The following is a 21,703-nucleotide window of genomic DNA, read 5'->3' on the forward strand; positions in this document are numbered from 1 at the left end:
TTTAATAGGGTGAAGTTAAAGGAATATGGAATGGGCAGCAGGGCCCCAGCTTCTGCACAAGACTGGGTCTTACAGTGGTTTTGTCAGGCTCCAGAGCCACCTCGTAACCTGAGGAGTGAAAGAGCATCTTTCTGGTGGTTGTCAAATTTCTTTCAGCAGCAGAATCATTTGCTCAAGCTAAAGCTCCTGGTGTGGAGAGCAGAGCTGCCCTGCAGAATGCAGAGGCTTCCCTGGCCTGCTGTGGCCCTGCACAGAAATGAGTTGCTCAGAAACCTCAGCCCATGGTGCACATGAGTCACTGACTGCAGGGCCCCTCTCTTTATTCTATTAGTTTTTAAATCTGCCATCCTGACCCCATTTCTTGCTCCTCATACATCTGCTCTTCCAATCCATTTTCAAATGTTTAGATACATGTGTATCTTTGAAAATATGTGAGTTTAGTTGTGTGTTTCTTTACATGAATGTCCCTTCTGTTTTCAAAATACAGTTTGGAAACCACCAGTGGAGCTCAACTCTATCTACCAAGGTGACTGGCGTCTTGGGGAGAGGTGATCATCCCAAGTCTGCTCCCTGGTGCAGCTGAGAGTGAGCCCAGGCCTCCCTTCCCGCTGCCTCCTGGCTCTGCCCCAGCATGACGCCTCCGGGTCCCTAGTTTGAGATCCAATTTCCTCTCCTGCCTTCCAAGCCTGACTCACTGTTCTGCCTCCACTGGGCAGCCCTGGTGAGCCAGGGGACAGAGCACAGGGGGTGACAGGATCTAGCAACCTCTAAGGAGGAACAGTTAGACAAAGATCCAGGATGCATATGGCCCATGTGTGGCCCTGGAACATGTTGTCGCTTCCTCTTCTGATTTTTAGCTGACAAATGTGACCACCGGGATGATTTTGAGAAACGATTATATGCACCACTAACAAGTTGTTCTTTCAAGCAAACACATGTTGAATACCTACTATGCGCCAGGTCCCTTACTTGTATTATTTAACCACACGGCTACTGTGTTGTTTTAAAGCATTATTACAACCATTTTTATATGATGCCAAAGCCACAATCTTTTTTTTTTTTTTTTTTTTTTTTTGAGACAGAGTTTCGCTCTGTCACCCAGGCTGGAGTACCATGGTGCAATCTCAGCTTACTGCAACTTCCACCTCCCGTGTTCAAGCAATTCTGGTGCCTCAGCCTCCCAAGTAGCTGGCATTACAGGCACATGCCACCATGCCCAGCTAATTTTTGTATTTTTAGTAGAGATGGGGTTTCACTATGTTGGCCAGGCTGGTCTCGAACTCCTGGCCTCATGTGATCTGCCCGCCTTGGCCTCCCAAAGTGCTGGGATTACAGGCGTGAGCCACCATGCCCGGCCTCCAAAGCCACATTCTTTCTATGGCACCATGCTGATTCTGTGCTTAGGATGTGAGGTTCAAATGGGGGAGCTGCCAAGAGGGAAAGACAGGCCTGAGTAATCGTTCTTGGGCCTAACAAGCTTGTCCAACCCACCTTATTTGTTGTTGTTGTTTTTCTGTTCTGTTTTGTTTTAGACTTTCAGCAGCCTGAAGCCATGATTTTTAGTTTCTGTCTCTAGTGATAAGCGGAAAAGAGGGATGAGGAAGGGGCTTCACTGGCCCAACCAGAAACAGAAACTAAGAACCCATGACTGCTGCAGGACTGGGCACAGTGATCAGGTCCTACTGCCCTCTGAGACCAAGCAAGTCACTCTGTCTCTCTGAACTTCAGATTCCTCATCCGCAAAAGCCTTCCCCTTGCAAGGCTGTTTTGAGGAGTGGAGATAATGCACACACACTACCCGCACCGGTTAGTGCTCAATTACGTCTATGTATTATAAAGAGATGGTTCTCAAATGTTCAGATGCATGCAAAATGCTGGGAGTGCAAATTACTGGGCCCCATTCCCAGAGATTCTGATTGGGAGGTCTAGGGTGGGTCCTGGGAATATCTATAGCTCACAATTTTGTCTAGGTGAAATGATGCCCACTGAGAAACAAATCTTTTAAGGCAAATACACTTGGGGCCACTGACTGCAGAAAGTCTTTATTCCTGAGTTAAAAGTCAGGTTCTAGAACTACAGCCTGTCCCCCAGGGCAGCCAGTGCCAGCAGGGCAGATGGAAACCTCTGGTGGAGGCAGCCACAGAGTTCACAGCTCGGGCCTGTGACTCAAAATCTCGTCCTAGCCCTTTCGACAGGTATGGGTGATCCACTCGTGCTCATCATCATCTGCAAGGAAAGAGGAAGAGCTGGTCATGCTTGGTGCTCACTGGGACCTTCCCTGGCCTGGGGGGTTCCCAGGTGGGGCCTTGGGACTGGGATGGTCTGTGGATGGCCAGTCTGTTTAGCTTTGTGTGGGGAGGAACAGACCTTTCATTTACACTGAATGCTTCGGAGTGCTTGGTCTTGGGGAAATTGAACACAGAAGGGTTTCTAACTGGGTGCTGCTGGCGGAGGCAAGCATGAGACGGTCTGGCCACCCTAAGCTGGACTCATCCTCACAGGCAGAGAGCAGCTGCTTCACAGTCGGGCACTTGCCTGGTCTGACAGCCCACACACGATAGCCCCAGGACAGCGGGTCTAGGCCTTGCTGGTGGTGCTAGGAGACAGAGTCCTGAGGTTTTCATTTCCTTTCTAGGCTCTCCATTCTTGACCCTTTCAAGGACCCATGGTTTCCCCAGGGGACTAACACCCTCTTGTTTACTTCAGGCCTTTCAGTGGGGAATGGAGAGGAGCAGGAGCTCCTGGCTGTGCCCTGAAGGCCCAAACGCAATGTCTCCTTAGTTTAATCTTCATGACCAACCACCCAATGGGCAAGCCTTCTCCACCATTTTACAGATGAACAAACAGATGCTCGCAGAGGCCAAGGCACTTGTCCACAGCCACAGGATCAGTATGTGGGAGAGCTCAGACTGGAACCTAGGATTGTCCAGCTATAAAGCCTATGCTGTTTTTTAAACCTCAAATAGAGAGACTTGAATCACATTCTTCAGTCCACAGCATGCTGCCATCATCTCTCTGTACAAGACCCTTCCGTGGATTTACTTTATTTTCATTTTTCCTCCTTTCTTCTCCAAACCCACACTGGGTCCCTCCTCCACCACTACAGGGACTTACTCCAGTGGTGGGATAGAGACTCCTCAAAATGCATGCTGCTCTGTAAAATATGTGCTGTTGTTTTGTGTACAAGTGTGTTTTTAATTTACAGAAATGGCATTGTGCTGTGGCTTTCATTATGTCTCACATTTTTCACTCAAGACCTATTCTTGTTGCTGTGTGTACATCCAGCTCTTTGCTTCTTACTGCTACCTAATATTCCATGCTTGGCTTCCGTCACATTTTCCTCTCCGTGCCGGTGGTGGCTGCGGAGGTTGCCTGCAAGTCCCACTACCAGGAACAATGCTGGGACAAGCGTTCTTGGCCACACCCCTTCATGGATATGTGGAGAATGTCTCTTGGGGTTACATTCCTTCCAGGAGGAGGGTCAATGAGTCCTGCACATCCTTCCTGCAACGTCCTTCCAGCTGCCCATACTCTTTTCACACCACGCTGCCTTCTCCCTGCCTTCTTGCCTTTCCACCTTCCCGCCACTCCTCCCTTCCCTTGGTGCCACTCCCTGCCTTTAACCAGTTCTCCTGAGGGCCAGAGCACTGGAGGAGTTCTTGCCTTTTCTCCTTTCCCTGTGTCTAGCCCAGTGCCTCCTGCCTAAGAGATGGGAGGATAGGTCTGCCCACCCTCCTTGGGTGACAAATGGCAGATGCTTGGGAACAAGGGCACTCCCTGAGAGCTGAAACACAGAGGGCCGGCGGAAAGCTTCATGAATCAGATCCCCTGCTAGGGATGCCTTCCTTTTCTGTGAAAGGCACCAGACCCAGGGCCAGAGAGATGGAGGTTCACAGACAGCCTATGTGTGCTTGGTGCTTTGCAGACACTGTGTCTCATTGGATCTCTGTAACAGCCCAGTCGGGTAGGGGAGAGCCTTGTCCTAAGTCCATCGCCAGTGGATTCAAACCAAGGTTCACCAGGCTCTGCAGCCTGACCTCTCACCCCAGGGCAGATGTGAGCACGTCAGGAGCTGAGGCTGCCCCCATATCACTAACCACCTCCCCACCATTTCTTTACATGAGACCTAAGGAAAACAGCTTGCTGCCTGGCACACTCTGGTAAGCAGCCAGTGAGCCTCAGTTTCCTCTGGGGAGGCTGCCTGGGAGTCCCCGCTGAGGCTGGGAAACCCAGGGGTGGGGAAAGCAGCAATGATGTGTCAGCACACAAGGAGTTAAGCGCTGGTGGAGCCCACTTTTGCCACACTGTGAGCAGCCTGGTTGATAATTACAGTTCTGAAGTCTCCAGGCTATTCGAATCAGTGCAGCTGCAACCTCTTCAGCAGTAACCCCTGAAACCAGACAAACTGGGTTTATTGTGCTGAACCAGTCCTCAGGCCCCTCCCTGATCGTTAAAAATTGACAGCAATGGACTTAACAGCCCTCTTCACTACCCCTTTCACTCTCTACCTGGCTGTACAGCCACCAATTTGAATCACAGATGCCTCCCCTCCCAGCAGCTGCTCACCAACCCTCCCTTCGCCTCCCCTGCGCCTCTCTGCGGCTCCCCTGGCCCTGCCACGCCAGGGTGAGGCTGCCGAAGCACATTTCATCAATATTTAAAATGGAATTAAACCTGCAGCTTTGATTAATGCCTCCCAGATCCTGGGAGTTGTGATTACTATTTTGCAAATTGCGATTGTTGGAATATGTTAATATGATTGTCTGAGAACATCTTCACCTTCTCAGATAATTTCTTCCCTTTTTGGTAGGAGGGGAGAGGGAAAGGAGGGAGAAAAAAGATGGGGAAAAAAACACCCCACAAACTCTTTAATCAATTGTAAATTATTACCCTTGGCACAACTGCTGGTGGTGCAGAGAGATGGAAGATTTCTGGTTTGGTGCATTGATCTTAAAAATTTTTGGTCCCTGCTGGCATGGTAATTCCACTCTGGGACACTATCTTAAAGGGATGATCTATTTGTCTCGGAACTATTTAGAATCAGGGAAAAGGAAAATGATGTACATTTCTAAAAATGAGGGAATGATTATTTTGTTGTATGGGCATTCATTTAACAAATAATTATGTACCAGGCATCGTGCTAGATTCAGGGAGTGGATACTGTAAGACACGTGAGGGGATATTTAACAGCTACTGAAAATAATTATTATGGAGTTTGTATAGCAACATGGGGGAAATGTTTTTGATGTGATAATAAGCAAAAGAAAAATGGCAAGAAGAGACAAGAAATAAAAGTACACATAGTATATTCTATGTAATAACTGTGCACAGAAGAAAAATTAAATTGAAATGTGAATAATAGCCCTGCATAGTGGGACGAGAGAGTTTCTCTTTCTGCTTTTATTTCCCAAATCTTCTTTCACTAATGGGTACTGACAATAGAAAAAAAAAAAATTAAAATAATTATTGGCCTTTGCCAGGCACCGTGGCTCACGCCTGTAATCCCAGCACTTTGGGAGACTGAGGTGGGTGGATCACGACGTCAAGAGATCAAGGCCATCCTGGCCAACGTGGTGAAACCTCATCTCTACAAAAATACAAAGATGAGCCGGGCATGGTGGCAGGCACTCGGGAAGCTAAGGCAGGAGAATCACTTGAGCCGAGGAGGCGGAGGTTGCAGTGAGCCGAGATTGCGCCACTGCACTCTAGCATGGCGACAGAGCAAGACTCTGTCTCAAAAGAAAAAAAAAAAAAAAAAAGTCTGGCTTTTTTCCTACCCTCCAATTTAATGTCTTGGTAACTTCATGCATTTTGTTAATTGAAATAAGATACCTCAGCTGGACGTGGTGGCTCACAACTATATTCCCAACCCTTTGGGAGGCCGAGGTGGACAGGTTGCTTGAGCCTGGGAGTTTTAATCCAGCCTGGGCAACATGGCAAAACCACCTCTCTACAAAAAATAGAAAAATTAGCTGGGCATGGTGGCAAGGGCCTGTGGTCCCAGCTACTCGGGAGGTTGAGGTAAGAGGATCACCTGAGCCTGGGGTGATTGAGGCTGTGGTAAGCTGTGATCGCCTGGGTGACAGAGTTGAGACCCTGTCTCTAAATAAATAAATAAATAAATTAAATAAAATAAAAGTTCTAGGTTCCTAGAAATACCAACAGGGTTCTTGAACTCCTGAAAAGCAAAAAGACCTTGCATAAAGATACTGGCAAAAATGCATAAAAATCAGAATATATAAATCCATGCAGGAGAATTCCAAGTAATTTATGTACTCTGTCCTCAAAGAGTTGGAGCACAAATCCCCACTTCTGAAGCATGGCTGTGCGTAGTGACTTTCAAAGAGTACAGTATGGAAAGGGAGGAGGGGAAAGTAACTTTATAATGGAGAAACCTCACAAACACTACCTCAGTCAGGCGACCAAGGTTAACAGCAACATTGGTAAGTCGTGGTGACAGTCTGGACCCTTGATAGGATGGGATGAAAATGACACTTTACTTCTGTGATCTTTCTCCCAAACCCACAACTCCAATCTAATCATGAGAAAAAACATCAGACAGATTCCAGTTGAGGGGCATCCTACAAAATATCTAACCAGTACTCCCCAAAACTGTCACCAAAAACAAGGAAAGCCTAAGAAACAGCTATGCCCCTGTGGAGCCTAAGGAGACAGGATGGGATCCTGGAATAGAAAATGGACATTACGAAAAGGCATCTGTAAAAAGTATGGGCTTTAGTGAATCATAACATCAATATTAGTTCACTAATTGTGACAGATGTTCCATGAAATGTAAGATAGTCATAACAGGGAAATTGAGTGTGGGGTGTATTAACAACTGTGCAGTATCTTTGCGAGAATTCTGTTAATTTAACTGCTTTCAAATAAACAGTTTAAGAAATACATGAAAATCTAGAGCACTCCCTAAAAGGTGAGATTCTCATGTTCTCTAAGAGGAGTGGACATCCCTTCACAGACCCAGACATCCAGATTGACGTCATTCACTCCTTTTTCTTTTTTTCTTTTTTTTTTTTTGAGACGGAGTCTCGCTCTGTCACCCAGGCTGGAGTTTAGTGGCGTGATCTCAGCTCACTGCAAGCTCCGCTTTCTGGGTTCACGCCATTCTCCTGCCTCAGCCTCCCAAGTAGCTGGGCTAATTTTTTGTATTTTTAGTAGAGACAGGGGTTCACCATGTTAGCTAGGATGGTCTCAATCTCCTGACCTCATGATCCGCCCGCCTTGGCCTCCCACACTCCCTTTTCTTTCATGGTCCCCTCAGATCACAATTTTTGAATCTATACTTGTGGTTTTTTTTTTTTTTTTTTTTTTTTGAGATGGAGTTTTTGCTCTGTCGCCCAGGCTGGAGTACAGTGACGCAATCTCGACTCACTGCAGCCTCCATCTCACGGGTTCAAGGAATTCTCCTGCCTCAGCCTCCCAAATAACTGGGATTACAGGCGTGCGCCACCATGCCTGGCTAATTTTTGTATTTTTAGTAGAGATGGGGTTTCTCCATGTTGGCCAGGCTGGTTTCAAACTCCTGACCTCAGGTCATCCACTGCCTCAGCCTCTTAAAGTGCTGGGATTATAGGCGTGGGCCACGGCGCCCCGCTTGAATATTTTCTTATATAATGTATTTCTCTCCCATTAGACTGTAAGCTCTCGATGCAGGGACCATGTCTGATTTGTTGACCACTAGATCCAGCATACAGTAGGCGCTTATAAATGCTCTCTCAGATGAAATCTGGAATAAGCCTTTTTCATTCTGACTTGTGTCAGTTGCCATCAACAAACATTTCCCATGCACCCCCTTCTCGGTATCTAGGTCTCAACTCAAATGTCACCTTCTCAATGACCCTAATCTAACTGCCTCCACTCCCAGTCACTCCATCTTGTCTTCATTTTATTTTCTCCATAGCATAAGCCACTCCCTGCATATGTATTTGTTTACGTGCATGTTGTCTGTTTCCCCATCCAGACTATAAGCTCCAGTGAGACCAGGAGCCCTGCCTGCTTGTTCACTATGATATCCCAGTGCTTAGGAGAGCATCTGGCACATAGTAGGTTCTCAGTTGATAGCTTTTCAATTAATGAATGAATTGGCAAGCCCAATTCTGTGGCCAGCCCTGTGGCCAGTGCTAGGGACAGATGGGACTGAGACCAGCAGCGAGTGCGGCCAGGACCCAGGTGCACTTCAGGGTTAGGTCTGTCTACCTTTGGGGCTGAACGATGTCTTTATTCCGGTTCTGAAGCTTTGGAAGTGACCTTGCTGCCACCTGCATGCCCTGCACTCATAGGTCATTAGGATAACTGGGCTTTTTATAGAGAAGAAAAGAAACGTACTGCAAGAGAGACCCCAAATCTGACTATGAGCTACCGCAATGAAAAACTTCCCTGAAAAGGCTCCCCACTTCTCTGCCTGGCCTTCAAGGTTGCCAGGTCCCCCTACTTCCCAGGCCTGCTTCCTAGGCCTGCTTCCCTCCCCACTTCCCTCCCAGCTCCCCTCACGCTATAAAATGCAGCCACCAGAGGAACTGCAGTAGTCCATGTGCATGCTCACCAGTGCCTCTGTGCCTTTGCATATGCTGTTCCCAAGGGACCACCCTTCCTCCTTCAGGACCTAGTTTGGGTTCAGGGACTCTCAGAGCACAAGAGAGGCCCAAGGTACCTTCCATTTTGTAGTATTAGTGTATATAAAATTGAAGACAGGCCTAAGCAAGGTGATAACAATTACAGAATAGTTTAAACATTTACATTTGACAAATTACTACTTTTTTTTTTTTTTTTGAGACAGAGTCTTACTCTGTCACCAGGCTGGAGTGCAGTGGCACAATCTCGGCTCACTGCAACCTCTGCCTCCCAGGTTCAAGTGATTCTCCTGCCTCAGTTGCCCGAGTAGCTGGGACTACAGGCATGCACCACCACGCCTGGCTAATTTTTGTATTTTTAGTAGAGATGGGGTTTCACCATGTTGGCCAGGATGGTCTCGATCTCTTGACCTCATGATCCACCCGCCTTGGCCTCCCACAATGCTAGGATTACAGGTGTGAGCCACAGCGCCCGGCTGACAAATTGCTACTTTTAACACAAACAACCAAATGTAATATGAGTGTGTTATTCTAGGATTTCTTCCAAAAAAGTGTAAGTTCACAGCGTGCTGAAGGCACTATGGTCAGGAAAAGGGGTGTGAATTTTGAGTTGTCTGATGAACAGGGTTTTCCTTCAGTCCGTCACAGTCCACACTTAAAGGCCCCATGAATGTGTGGGCTGGGCCTCATACCCTCTTGGCTGTCCCCTACCCCCACAGACCCCACCTGGACGTCAGCCTTCCCTGAGCCGAGGTCACAGTGTTGGACGTGGTCACCCCCTCCAGCCTGGGGCAGCCCTGTACCATTTACCTTTGATCATCAGGGCCCAGCACAGATCCAGCACTCAGAAAGCATTTCATAAATACATGGTGAATAATGAATAAAGAAATGTAAATTTGGGGACATAAAAGCAATAGGTTTACCCTGTGGGGTTTTGACAAAGGGGGAAGACTTTCTTCCCCACCCTGGGCAAACGGAGCTCGTGAGAGGGCAAGGCAGGCATGCCAATGGCAAGTTCAAGGCCGCCAGCTGCTGGTTCCTTTTGTGACTTGAGGCAATAGATTGAGCAGCCCTACTACCTGGAGAGGCTGGGTTGTGTGGGGTCATACCTGGGCACTAACCCCACTCAGGAAGCTCAAAGTCTGGCTGGCCTGGGACTTGTCTCTCAGTGAAGGCGGGGAGGAACTGACCTGTACAGGGCACAGCTGCGCTGGGCCTGCTGAGCTGTGCCCAGGTCACCGGGTGACATTAGTGCAGGCTGCAGATCAGTGCAGAGCTGGGGGAAAAAGAGATCCTGAAAGTCTCAGAACAGCTGCATGGAAATACCAGCTCTTCAGAGGGTTAGCAGGGAGGGGGCAGTGTGGTGTGATGGTTAAGAACTTGGGCATTGGAACTCTGTGCCACGAGTTTACAGACCTTGAGCAAGTGGCCTCACACCTCACTGGGTCTCATTTCCTCATCTACAAAGATGCCTGCCTTGAAGGCTTGCATGAGGACCAAGTGAGATCATTCCTAAAAAAGGTTAGCACAGCACTTGGTGCACAGGAAATGCCAAAAACCAAAAGAAACGCCAGAAGTTATCTTGTGAAGGTGGGATTTCAGGGTTCATGTGGCAACACAGCAAAGACTGGAAGGAGTTCTGGAGCCGAACAAGCCTGGATCCGATGCTGAGCCACTGACTCGCTGGGTCATTTTGGGCATGTCACTCCCATCTCTGAGTCACGCTCCTCGTCTTTGCAGCAGGTTTCACCAGACTTTCTGCAGAGGGCAGAGTGAGGACTGACCAGGATGAACAGCACTCGGTGGGCAGCCAGGAATGGAAGCTACAATCACCATTGTGATGGGTCTTTCATTCCCAAACTGGATGCCTGTAGGGGAGCATCCTTAAGGGACTCGCTCAGGACACCCCCAGGACTTCTGGTTCTCTGCCAGGATGGAGGGGGGAGCCTGTGGGAGGAGGAGGCCTTCACATGAGGACCAGTGCCATAAGGATCAAGGGCCATGGCTCAGCTAATAATTTTTGTTCAAAGCCAGCAGGGCAAGCCAGGGCAGGCGAGCCCAGGGAAGGCAAGCAGGCAGATTGGGGTCACTGCACACCCACAGGCTGGGCTCTGCCTGCTCTTGGCACTCCTTTGGGCTGGGCACACCTGCGGTTACCACTGCTATGCAGCTCCCACCCTATGTGAGTGAGGAGGCTGGGATGGGGACTAGAGAAGGGAGGAGACCAAGAGGAAACAAAGCGTCTGCCTTGGGAGAGTGGCAGAGCTCACACTGGCCAGGCACTTAGGAGGTGCCCAGCTCCGCGTGTATGTCGGGGGCTACATTCCTCCTCTCCTCAGTGAGTGAGATGGAGCTGTCTCCAATTATGATGAGGAAACTGAGGGGTGAAATGATTTGCCCCAATTCCTTCCATCAGGGCAGAGGGAAGGGCTCAGTGTGTCTGGCACCAGAGTCATGCTCGGAGAAGCTGCAAGTGTGTGCACAGACACAGGTGTGTGTATTTCCATCCAACTGCTCTCACACCAGCATAAGCATGAAGAGATGTGTGTGTGAGTGTGGGAGTGGCTGCAGCTGAGGGGAGGTGTGCACACGGTGTGTGGCTCATGCGACTGGCTGAGTGTGGCAGGATGTGAGTCCCTAAAGTCTCAGTGTGTGTCTTTACATGCAGAGGGCAGAGGCACTTCCAACCCAGGAAGCCCAGGGTTCATGCCAGAGACAGCCCAGGGCTCATGCCGAATGCCAGGGTGGCAGTGAGCACAGGGCTGGGCCAGGCCTTGGAGGAAGGAAGCTTCTGTCATAGGGGCTGTCATCTTTTGGGGGGTCTAGGCCCATCCTCAGAGGACTCCAGGCTGGGATCGGGGGTACATTGCAAAGCAGGCTCCCCAGCTTGTGGGCACCCATGGGTCCCATCCATCGCCCTGCCACACCCTCTGTGCAAATGCAGCCTACATGAACTGGTGGGGCAGGGCCACGGCAGTGCCACAGTGAGGGCAGCAATGCCCAGGCATCCCCATCACCACTCCCGACAAGAAAGAGGCTTTGAACTTTGCTGGCAGTGGTGGTGGCCAGAGGCCAAGACCACCGCATTGTCAATATTGACTGAGGAGTCATTGCCTAGGCAAAGCCCGCCACAGGGCAGGGAGGTGGAAGGTCTTGGGGCTGCTCTGGCTTTTCCCTATAGAAGAGCATCTTCTGGGCTGGGCAGAGGGCTGGGCCAAGCACCCACAAGCTTCTTAAGGCCTATTCAAATGTAAAAGGCTTAGAAAAAGATGATTGGCTCTAAATAGAAAAAAAGAGAAACTACAAAACTGAAATTAATAAATGTTATAATTAATGCATTCAGACTTAATTATTAAATTTAGAAATCAAAACAGTTTTATTACACTTGACATCCATTTGTAGGCTCAATTTCCTCATTTTTTGAGAATTCTCCAGTATGCATGACTCTCAGGAAATCATGGCCAATTGTTGAAGACTCGTAGTAAAGCAGTTTACCAAGCAACAGCAAAATTTGTATATTTAATGTGGGATTTATATTTCGTGTGGATACACTTTGTTTTAATATGTGGAAATAATGGAGGTGGGGTCTCCAAGGTTAGGCCTAAGGCTGGATTTAGGACTATCCCTGGGATGGGGCTAAGTCAGGGCAAGGAATATAGCTGCCTCATATTAGGAAGCACTTCCGTGTGCAAGGTGCCATGCCTGCCATCATGCAATCCTCATTAACATCTCTGTGTATGCACAGCTGGTGTTATCTCAGGTAGGAGCCTTAGGTGCTTTAGTTGATGGGTGAGGGGGAAAGTTCCCATAGTCATAATGACCCTTGGAAATCTCTTAGGAAGGTCCCGTGCTGGAGATGGACATCTCACTAAGTGCCACACAGCCAGACTTCTTATTTTTTAAAATGTTTTATAGACAGGGGGTCTCTCTCTGTCACTCAGGCTATAGTGCATGGTATGATCATGGCTCACTGCAGCCTCTGAACTCTGCGGTCAACAGATCCTTCTACCTCAGCTTCCCGGGTTGCTGAACTCCAGGCATGCCACCACTCCTGACGAATTTAAAAAAATCTTTTTTGTAGAGACGGGGTCTCAGATTGTTGTCCAGGCTGGTCTTGAACTCCTGGCTTCAAGCAGTCCTCCCACCTTAGCCTCCTAAGGTGCTGGGATTACAGGCACATGACGCTTGGCCCACAAAGACAGTCTTCTGACAATTGTTAGAAAGTTTGTCTTGCTGTTAAGGTCCAGATGCATATGAGTAGTGTTTATGGGTGACGCTGATCAAAACATACATATCAGTTGCCTCCTTAGTGCAGTAGGTAGCGCTCAGTCTCATAAAACATACATATCTTTTTTTTTTTTTTTTTTTGCAGATGGAGTCTTGCTCTGTCACCCAGGCTGGAGAGCAGTGGTGTGATCTTGGCTTATTGCAGCCTCCATTTCCCAGGTTCAAGTGATTCTCCTATCTCAGCCTCCTGAGTAGCTGGGATTACAGGCACCTGCCACCACATCTGGCTAATTTTTGTATTTTTAGTAGAGGTGGAGTTTCACCATGTTGGCCAAGCTGGTCTTGAACTCCTGACCTCAAGTGATCCGCCCACCTCAGTCTCCCAAAGTGCTAGGATTACAGGTGTAAGACACCGCGTCCAGGTACATATCTTTAAATGCTAGAATCATCCTCCGTGGCAAGGTGCTCCCAGGACAGGAGGCACACAGGGATGGAGATGACTGATGTAGTGTCCTCACATTTGCTGCAGAACACGTGTGTGCTGAATGGAGAGGGGATGCAAAATCACCAAGACTGTTGATGTTGCTGTTCCTCCTGCTTCCTAGTGCCCCCTTTTCTTTTTGAGCATTTATAATTGAATCCACATTCACTAAACATGTCCATGACGCCTAGCTGCTGTCCTAAGGCAGTTCAGAGGAACCAAGTGCCATGGCCAAGGTCACTCTATTGGCCTGACCCCACAGCCTCTGCTTTGACCCTCTGCTCCTTTTGGCCCCTAATCCCTGGCTGCATGTGGATGACGGACTGAAGGGGCCCTGGCAGACAGGAGCCTGTTGTCCAGTCGTCAAATGTTGAGGGCTGAATTAAGACTAGAGCAGTGACAACAGTCAGCAGGGGTGTTAAGGAGGAATCTGCAGAAGTCTGTGACAGACCAGAACTCACTGAATCCTCACAGCAGTCGTGGAAAGACAATGTCGTTACCTCTTTTACAGGGGAGGCTACTGAGGCTCAGAGATGAAGGTGTCTGCCCGAGCTTACCCAGCTCATGTGTGTGGGTGCAGGGTGATAGCCAAGTCTGTCTTTGGAGCTGCAGCCTTGACTTCTACTCACTTCCCTGAGGAACCTTTCTGCAACTCCCGTCTTTACTCCTCACCATCTGAAGGACTGAAGCTAAACTCCCTAACCTGCTATTCAAGGCTCTCTCCAGCCCACACTGGGTCCCTCTGCCTTGAATGCCCCACTGTAGACCTACTCCTCCACACTCATCAAAGTCTAGTCTGAGGCCTCCTTGACACCTTCCCCATTCCCCAACACACAGGCCTTCTCAGTTGCTCCATCTGGAGCACCCTGTACCCCTGCGTCTTTCTGGGCCTTTGCCCATATTTCTCCTTCCCTTCCATGCAGCAGAATCCACCTCTCATCCTTTTAGGCCTTGCCAAACTCCACCTTTTCCAGGACAGCATCTGGACTGCTTCTCTGTGTGTGTAGCACACTGTGAATGTAGCCCCTGGTGCCACTGAAATAGGGATACTCACAGTTTTCTGGAAAGAATCTCATATTCAATATTTAAAATTAAACATCGTAGGGAATATAGAATTGTGTTGGACTGCTTCCTATGCTTTTTAATGGTTTATGTTATTTTGATTTCTAAGCTATATTTTGAGGGGTGGGAGTTTCTTTACAGTCTTTCGAACATTTATGCTCCCTAAAGGGTCCAGGCCTCTATCTGGAGAACACCCACCCCAGTCTTGTGACTGTCTATTTATGTATATGTTCCCCCTAGCCCTACACTGGTTTTGGTGTGGGGGGTGGCAGGCACTGGGTCTGATCCCCAAGTGAAACCCTGGTGGATGCAGGGGCTCAACAAAGACCTGTGTCAAGGGGGAACTTAGGGGGCCTAAGGCTCTAGGTGCATAAGAAATTATGAGGAGGATGGGGACACGTCCATAACAGAATGCCAGGGGCTAGGCAGAGAGATCAGAAAACCACAGTCCTTAGTCCAGTCTTGAAATTAGAGTTAAAAGCAGATGGGAGGAGGCCAAACTGCAGTTTGCCATGGTAACACTGGCTCCTCCCTTTGGGATGTGGAGTTAAGGAGGCCCCTGCTTTTCACCTTTTCATCCTGGGTGTAAAAGGATCACGACTGTGATTGTCAACATGCACCAGGTGCTGCTTTTGGGCCAGCCGTTGTTCTTGCTGGAGTGTGTCATCTCACCTCGTGCATGTCATCTCACCTCATGCATGTCATCTCACTTCAGGCCACAGCCCTGGAAGGGGGGTCTATTTCTGTCCTCATTTTTTCAGGAGAATAAACTGAAGCTCAGAGAAGTTAAGGGCCTAGCTCAAGGTCACACAGCTGGTGAGTGGCAGAGTTGGGATCTGCCTGCAGATCTGGCTGGCTCTCAATACCTGCCTGTGACCCTGTCTGCCTCTCCTGGTCCTGAGGGGTTTCAGTCAACGGTGCTGAGTTCCAGAGTCTGGGCTGAGGAAGAGAGTAGGCTCCAGCCCCATAGGGTCTGGCTTTCCACTCACTTCTATTAAAGGAGACAAAACAAATCATTACAGTGCTGGCCTGGGTTGACTCCAACCATGGAAGGGGAAGCTGTGTTCTTCGAATGCCTCCAGGAGGCTGCCATGTGGGGGTCGGAGGGTGGCAGGGGAGGAATTGTACCAAAATCTGATGGGCGCCATGGCTGGAAGGGGAATTTCCAGGGCCTTTGGAACTGGGGTGGGGAGAGAGGATGGCAATGGGCAATTCCTGCAGTCCAGGGAGAGGCGGCAAGCTGGGCAGGCTGTTATTCCTAGAGCAAAGGTCTTGACGGGGATCTATGGATGCCTTCCAAGTGGCCAATCCCGCCCTCTGTAGGCAAAATTCTGTTTGTGAATTCAAGTGTATTTCTCTGGGGAGAGATCTGTAGCTGGGCCTAGATTCTCAGAAAGGTTCATGGTTCAGAAAATGCCACAGCATATTTTGTCAGTTCAGAGCATGGCCTCCGGTGTCAGAGGGACCTGGGTTCACACCCTGGTTCCTCCCTTTACTAGCTGCTTGATTGTCAGTAAATAACTTACTCCCTGAGCCTCAGTTTCCGCATCTGCCAAATACGAATAATGGTCTATTCCTCAAAGAACTGGGATGTGGTAAGTCCCTGGCACCGTGGAGGCATTCAATACTCATAACTTTCCTTCCTACCCCTTTTGCTTACAACAAATGCCCGTCTGCTGGCAGGGACGTGTGATTGGTGCGGGCATTTGATTTGGCAGTTACAGTGTATTATCCCTCCACAAAGCCTTCATTATGGTGCTGCTAACAACACTGCAGATAAAGCATGGATGTCCCTGCGTGCCAGCCTCCAGGTGATTATAACATTTCGGTAAATTGCCTTTTGTCTCGCTAGAGGGATGACAGCAGGAGGGGGCTGTGGGGGAGTCTTACTCGGCCATTTTGCAGAAACCGCAAAGGAAGCACTGTGGCAAGGTAGCCTGGGTTTGCAGAAGGAGTTCCAGCCAGCAGTGGGAAACAGGGTACCAGCCCTGGCTCTACCACAGACAGGCTGTGTGGGGCTGGACACGTGATTTGCCCTCTCTGGGTCTCAGATTTCTCATCTGTCAGGGGAAGGCAGTGGCTTCAAGATTAGGGGAGTCTTGGTTTGTCAGTGTCATTGAAAGGCTTGTTCATTGGCCGGGCGCGATGGCTTACACCTGTAATCCCAGCACTTTGGGAGGCCGAGGTGGGCAGATCACGAGGTCAGGAGATCGAGACCATCCTGGCTAACACGGTGAAATCCTGTCTCTACTAAAAATACAAAATGTTAGCCAGGCTTGGTGGTGGGTGCCTGTAGTCCCAGCTATTGGGGAGGCTGAGGCAGGAGAATGGCCTGAACCCAGGAGGCGGAGCTTGCAGTGAGCTGAGATTGCGTCACTGCACTCCAGCCTGGGCGAAAGAGCGAGACTCCGTCTCAAAGGGGGAAAAAAAAAGAAAGACTTGTTCATTGGCCAATTTTCGAGCAAGAAAGTGGGCAGAGAACTATCTGCAACCTTACACTCTTTGGATGTGTACTTTTTATATCTCTATAAACTATAGGGCTGCTAGGCAGGCCCTCGGTTCTTTCTTTCTTTCGCTAGTAAACTCCAACTTTTCATTCAAAGTCAGCTCTAACATTATCTTTAGCTTTGAAGTCAGCTGGACCTGGCTGGCTTCCAATTCCAGCTCTGCCACTTGCTATCAGTTTGACTTTGGGCAGGCATTTCACCTTTCCTCAGTTTCATCATCCGTAAAGTGGGAATAACAAGGATAACGACTTTGCGGGATTACTGTGGAGATTAAATAAAATAAAATATATGTAAAGGGCTTAGACCAGTGCCTGGAACACAGTAAGAAGTTGGCAAATGCTGGCTATTATTATCATCCTGCTTTATCACTCTATCAAATAGAATATAGACACCTTTGTATAGCAATAGATCTGTTTCTTCACTGCCATTTTTAAATGATTGCATTGTATTCTATATTAAGAATAAACTATATGTTATTTAACCAGTCCTTTCCTATTGGACACTGGGGATGTTTCCAGTTTTCAACTGTCTAAACAATGTCAGAGAAAAATTAGAAGACTAAAGTGGTCTTTCTTCTCTACGTGTTCACTGTGCCGCTTAAATTTCACCCTTTTCTAAAGCTGGGTGGGGAGCAGATAAACCTCACGTCTGGGAGCTTTTCGTCCATGCCTCTTTCAACAGATGATCTTGGAGCTGGCCAGAAGTGGAAAGTGGGAAACCTGGGGAGGCAGGTGAGCCTGAGTGTGAATTCAGGCTCCTGCCAAATTTCCTGGGGAAATTCTTTAACCCCACTGAGCCTCAGTTTCCTCATTGTCAAACAGGGATCACATGAGTACTCCCTACCCCTTGGTTGAGGGTCTGGTGCATGGCAAAAGCTCAGTCATCGTTACCTGTCACCACCACCATCATCGCCATCTTCTTCATGATTCTAGTGGTGGCAGCCGAGTCACATAAGCCAGGTTACTTTTCAGACCCCAATTCACACCCCTTATTCCCATTGTCCATTTAATGGAGTGTGCATTCAAATGAGGCTTGTGGTTTTTATTTTAAATTCTGTCTGGAACCCACAGGTTCAAACGCAAAAGGGCGCTCTCTGCAAATAATCACTGGTGTGTGATATTTTTAAGAAGCCAAAGCCATTGTTTCTGATTGAAGGAAAGTTGGTGCTATTTTGAAGAGCAGCACGATTAAGCGGTGGCGTTATCTCTTTAACCATTGGGAATTATACGCTGTTTGAAAGATTTGTGAGCTCTAGGACATTTGCCAGATGTGCTTGATTCGACATTTCAGACAACAAAGGGGATAATGTTGGCGGGAATCTTGACGGCATTTCTGATGATCAGGATATTCTTTGAGGATGGTACTGAGACCTTTCGGGGAAGAATTTCAGCTTTTTACATAAACTAATTTGGGATGCTCACTCTCTGTCTTCCACAAAGCAAATTTAGTTTATTGTTAGTTGTATATGTTAAAATGGTTACGAGGGTTTTTTCTTTGAATATTAATAATGTGTCTTTCATCTGAGACACTCTCATGGGGTATCATTAATTGGGAGGAGGGAGTAAAGATTAGTAGTACAGTTCTTTTGCAAATGATTACTACTAGTAACATTGAGGCAAGTAACAGCCCCATGAAAGAGATACTCGTACAAACTGCCAGTGAGGCTCTAGCTTATCCTTCCTAAGAGGAGTGACAGGGACGTGTAGGAGGGGGAAGGGCTAGAGTTAGTCTCCCAATTTCCCATCGTAATCGTAGTAAAGGCCATTCACCCAAATAGCTCCAAATGCTTCTTTTTTTTTTTTTTTTTTTTGAGACGGAGCCTCGCTCTGTCACCCAGGCTGGAGTGCAGTGGCCGGATCTCAGCTCACTGCAAGCTCCACCTCCCGGGTTTACGCCATTCTCCTGCCTCAGCCTCCCGAGTAGCTGGGGCTACAGGCGCCCGCCACCTCGCCCGGCTAAGTTTTTGTATTTTTAGTAGAGACGGGGTTTCACTATGTTAGCCAGGATGGTCTCGATCTCCTGACCTCGTGATCCGCCCGTCTCGGCCTCCCAAAGTGCTGGGATTACAGGCTTGAGCCACCGCGCCCGGCCCCAAATGCTTCTTTATTAGCTCACAGTGTATAAAGGACCCTTTTCCAAATGAAGTAGCATCTGATTGTGGGGACTGTGGTGTTTTTGTCTTAAAGCTCTAAGATGGACCGTTTCATTCACTTGGGAACCTTACTGAGCTCCCACTGGGTGCCAGGAACTGTGCTTGGTGGAGGAACAACTATGAATCAGACATGCCCCTATCTAGAGAGGAGATAGAGGAATACAGAATAAACCAGAACCACGAAGCTGGCAAGAAGAATGAAAAGGACAGGCTTTGGGAAGATTGGGGCTTGAATCTGACTGTATCACTAGTTGTGTGACATGAGCAAGTTATTAACCTGAGACCAAGTGTCTTCATTGCAAATTGCAAACTGTGTCTCATGCAAATTGCCCACTTGGGGTGGCAGGGAGGAGCATACAAGGTAAGCTGGGTTTTTTGTTTTTTGGTTTTTTTTCAGACCAAGTCTTGCTCTGTCATCCAGGCTAGAGTGCAGTGGCATCATCTTGGCTCACTGCAACCTCCTTCTCCCAGGTTCAAGCAATTCTTCTGCCTCAGTCTCCCGACTAGCTGGGACTACAGGCATGTGCCACCATGCCCAGGTAATTTTTGTATTTTTAGTAGAGACAGGGTTTCACCATGTTGACCAGGCTCCTGGCCTCCTTGAACTACTGGCCTCAGGTGATCTGCTCGCCTCAGCCTCCCGAAGTGCTGGGATTACAGGCGTGAGCCACTGTGCATGGCCAAGGTAAGCTGTTAAGGTGCTTGGCACAGAGCCTAGCAAGGATCCTCCACAATAAGCATTCCTTTCCCAGCTTGTCTCCCCGAGCTGTGGATGCACAGGCAAAGCCACATGCTCTCCTTTGAGGGTTGCAGGCAAAAACTTCACGGCCTTCTGTTATGTGCTGAGCATTGAGAGACGAGGACTGAGAAGGGTGGAGAAAAGAGGAAAAGGTATTCTGCGCTGGGGGAATATATGAGGTGAGAATAGGCAGTAGGAAGTGCTGTGTGTTTATCAATGGATGCCAGCTAGTCCTGTTGGACTAGAACACAGGGCAGAAGAGACAGCAGGATGGAAGGTGGACCTTCAAAGTTATGCTGGGGCTCTGAATGCCATAATCAGTGTTTGCAGACCCCAAAGTTTCAGCAGCACCTCATTTTCCAAGCAAAACCCTTGAGGAGGCAGAAAGACAGCATATCCAGGCACATCTGTCTCCCTAGAGACTCCTCTCAGGCACCTAGAGAAAGCTTAACAAATCCCAGGCTCTCACTTCTTTCTCTCCAGCCTGAGTCAATAATCATCATAATGATAGCAGCCACAATTACCAATCACAGGACACCTATTTTGGACCAGGTGCTGTCCTATGTATTTTTAATACTTAATCTCATTTTTTTCTAACCATAATTTCTCCAATAGGTACTACCACAATGCCCCTTTTACAGATGAGGAGAGTGAGGCTCCAAGGGGAAAAGTAACCTACTCATGATCACAGAGCTGGTCAGTGGTAGATCTAGGACTAGAGGCCAGCCTGAGGCATGGATTCCAGGCCCCAGGCTTTTAACCACCACACCGCACTGTCTCTCTCACCTCTCCCAGCTCTCCAGCCTCTGTGGGGCAAGATATCCTAACTCAGTCTCTTTTTTGTTTTGTGTTTGCAGTATTGATTAGAATATATAATAACTGTCTACAGTTGCTATCATTTATGGCTTTATGGTCCCAAGGTAAGCAGCAGTAGGGGGTAGTGGAGAGACAACTAGGCTGTGGTAAGATGGGAGTGGGTTTGAGTTCCAGCTTCACTATCACACATCTGTCATTCATCACTCCAAGACCTAGTTTCCCAATCTCAGGATGAGCCCATTCCCAGCTCACTGGATGCATGATAAATCTATGAGATGCAAGGCTTATGAACTCAAAGGCTTTAAGGTGGGTACCAGAAATGACCGATGCTGCTAGGGTCACACAGCAGGGAGTGGGAGGGATCTGGGCAGTGCATGGTCTCACCTAGGTGCTCAAACCCAAGCAGCTTCAAGAATTGGACCAACCAAACAAAAACTGCAACCAGATTTGTCCTGAGAGCCACTGGGTTGAGACCTCTGACAGATGTTAAACTGCTTTGAAAACTTGGATGTGCATAGAAATATAATGGATTCTTTTTATTATTCAAAATCATAAGTTGTCTGTCATGTGCCAAGTATTGAATTTGGTATGATTAGTTGAACAATACAAGGGACCTGGGAGCAGGTGCTCTGCCTGCCTGCATGCTTTGTGTTTTACAAACATTTAATCAGCTCCAACTCATGGGACCCATGTGCGATGCTGGGGACACAGTGATGAATCAGACATAGTCACGTGGTTCCTGCCCTCAAGCTGCTCCCAGACTTGTGGGGGAGACAGGCTAATAAAGATACTTCTACTGTCCAGGGCTAAGTGCTAAGAGGTAGGCTTGGAAGGCACAGAGGAGGGACGCCCAGCCCAGACACAGCAGTGGAGTGGAGGACAGAAGAGATGGTCAGGGAAGGCTGCCTAGAACAATGGTCCACCAACAGCTGGTCCCACCTTTGAGAAGGTTGTAAAATCAATTTAGTGCCTAGCAATCAGCATTTTAAAAAATAAACAGAGAGGGGCGGAGCAAGATGGCCGAATAGGAACAGCTCCAGTCTCCAACTCCCAGCGCGAGCGACACAGAAGACCGGTGATTTCTGCATTTTCAACTGAGGTACTGGGTTCATCTCACTGGGGAGTGCCGGA

General features: G+C 48.4%; 2 protein-coding genes across 3 annotated transcripts in view; one reads left to right on the top strand and one right to left on the bottom strand.

Moving 5' to 3' along the window:
• Positions 1-2,021: 2,021 nt before the first annotated feature.
• Positions 2,022-21,703, bottom strand: part of MORN5 (MORN repeat containing 5) — a 49,464-nt gene continuing 29,782 nt past the window's right edge. For both annotated transcript variants that reach the window (XM_025359927.1, XM_025359926.1), the window contains one exon: positions 2,022-2,226. Coding sequence is in view for 1 of the 2 variants with exons in the window: in XM_025359926.1 (XP_025215711.1) it covers positions 2,180-2,226 (47 nt within the window). In the remaining variant the exon portion in view is untranslated. The remainder of the gene's footprint in view (positions 2,227-21,703) is intronic.
• Positions 16,120-21,703, top strand: part of NDUFA8 (NADH:ubiquinone oxidoreductase subunit A8) — a 62,618-nt gene continuing 57,034 nt past the window's right edge. Inside the window, exon 1 of the mRNA XM_025359923.1 lies at positions 16,120-16,186. Within this exon, the coding sequence (XP_025215708.1) occupies positions 16,142-16,186 (45 nt within the window). The 5' untranslated portion in view covers positions 16,120-16,141. The remainder of the gene's footprint in view (positions 16,187-21,703) is intronic.

Source organism: Theropithecus gelada, chromosome 15 (genome assembly GCF_003255815.1).
Source record: "Theropithecus gelada isolate Dixy chromosome 15, Tgel_1.0, whole genome shotgun sequence".
NCBI classification, from domain to species: Eukaryota; Metazoa; Chordata; class Mammalia; order Primates; family Cercopithecidae; genus Theropithecus; species Theropithecus gelada.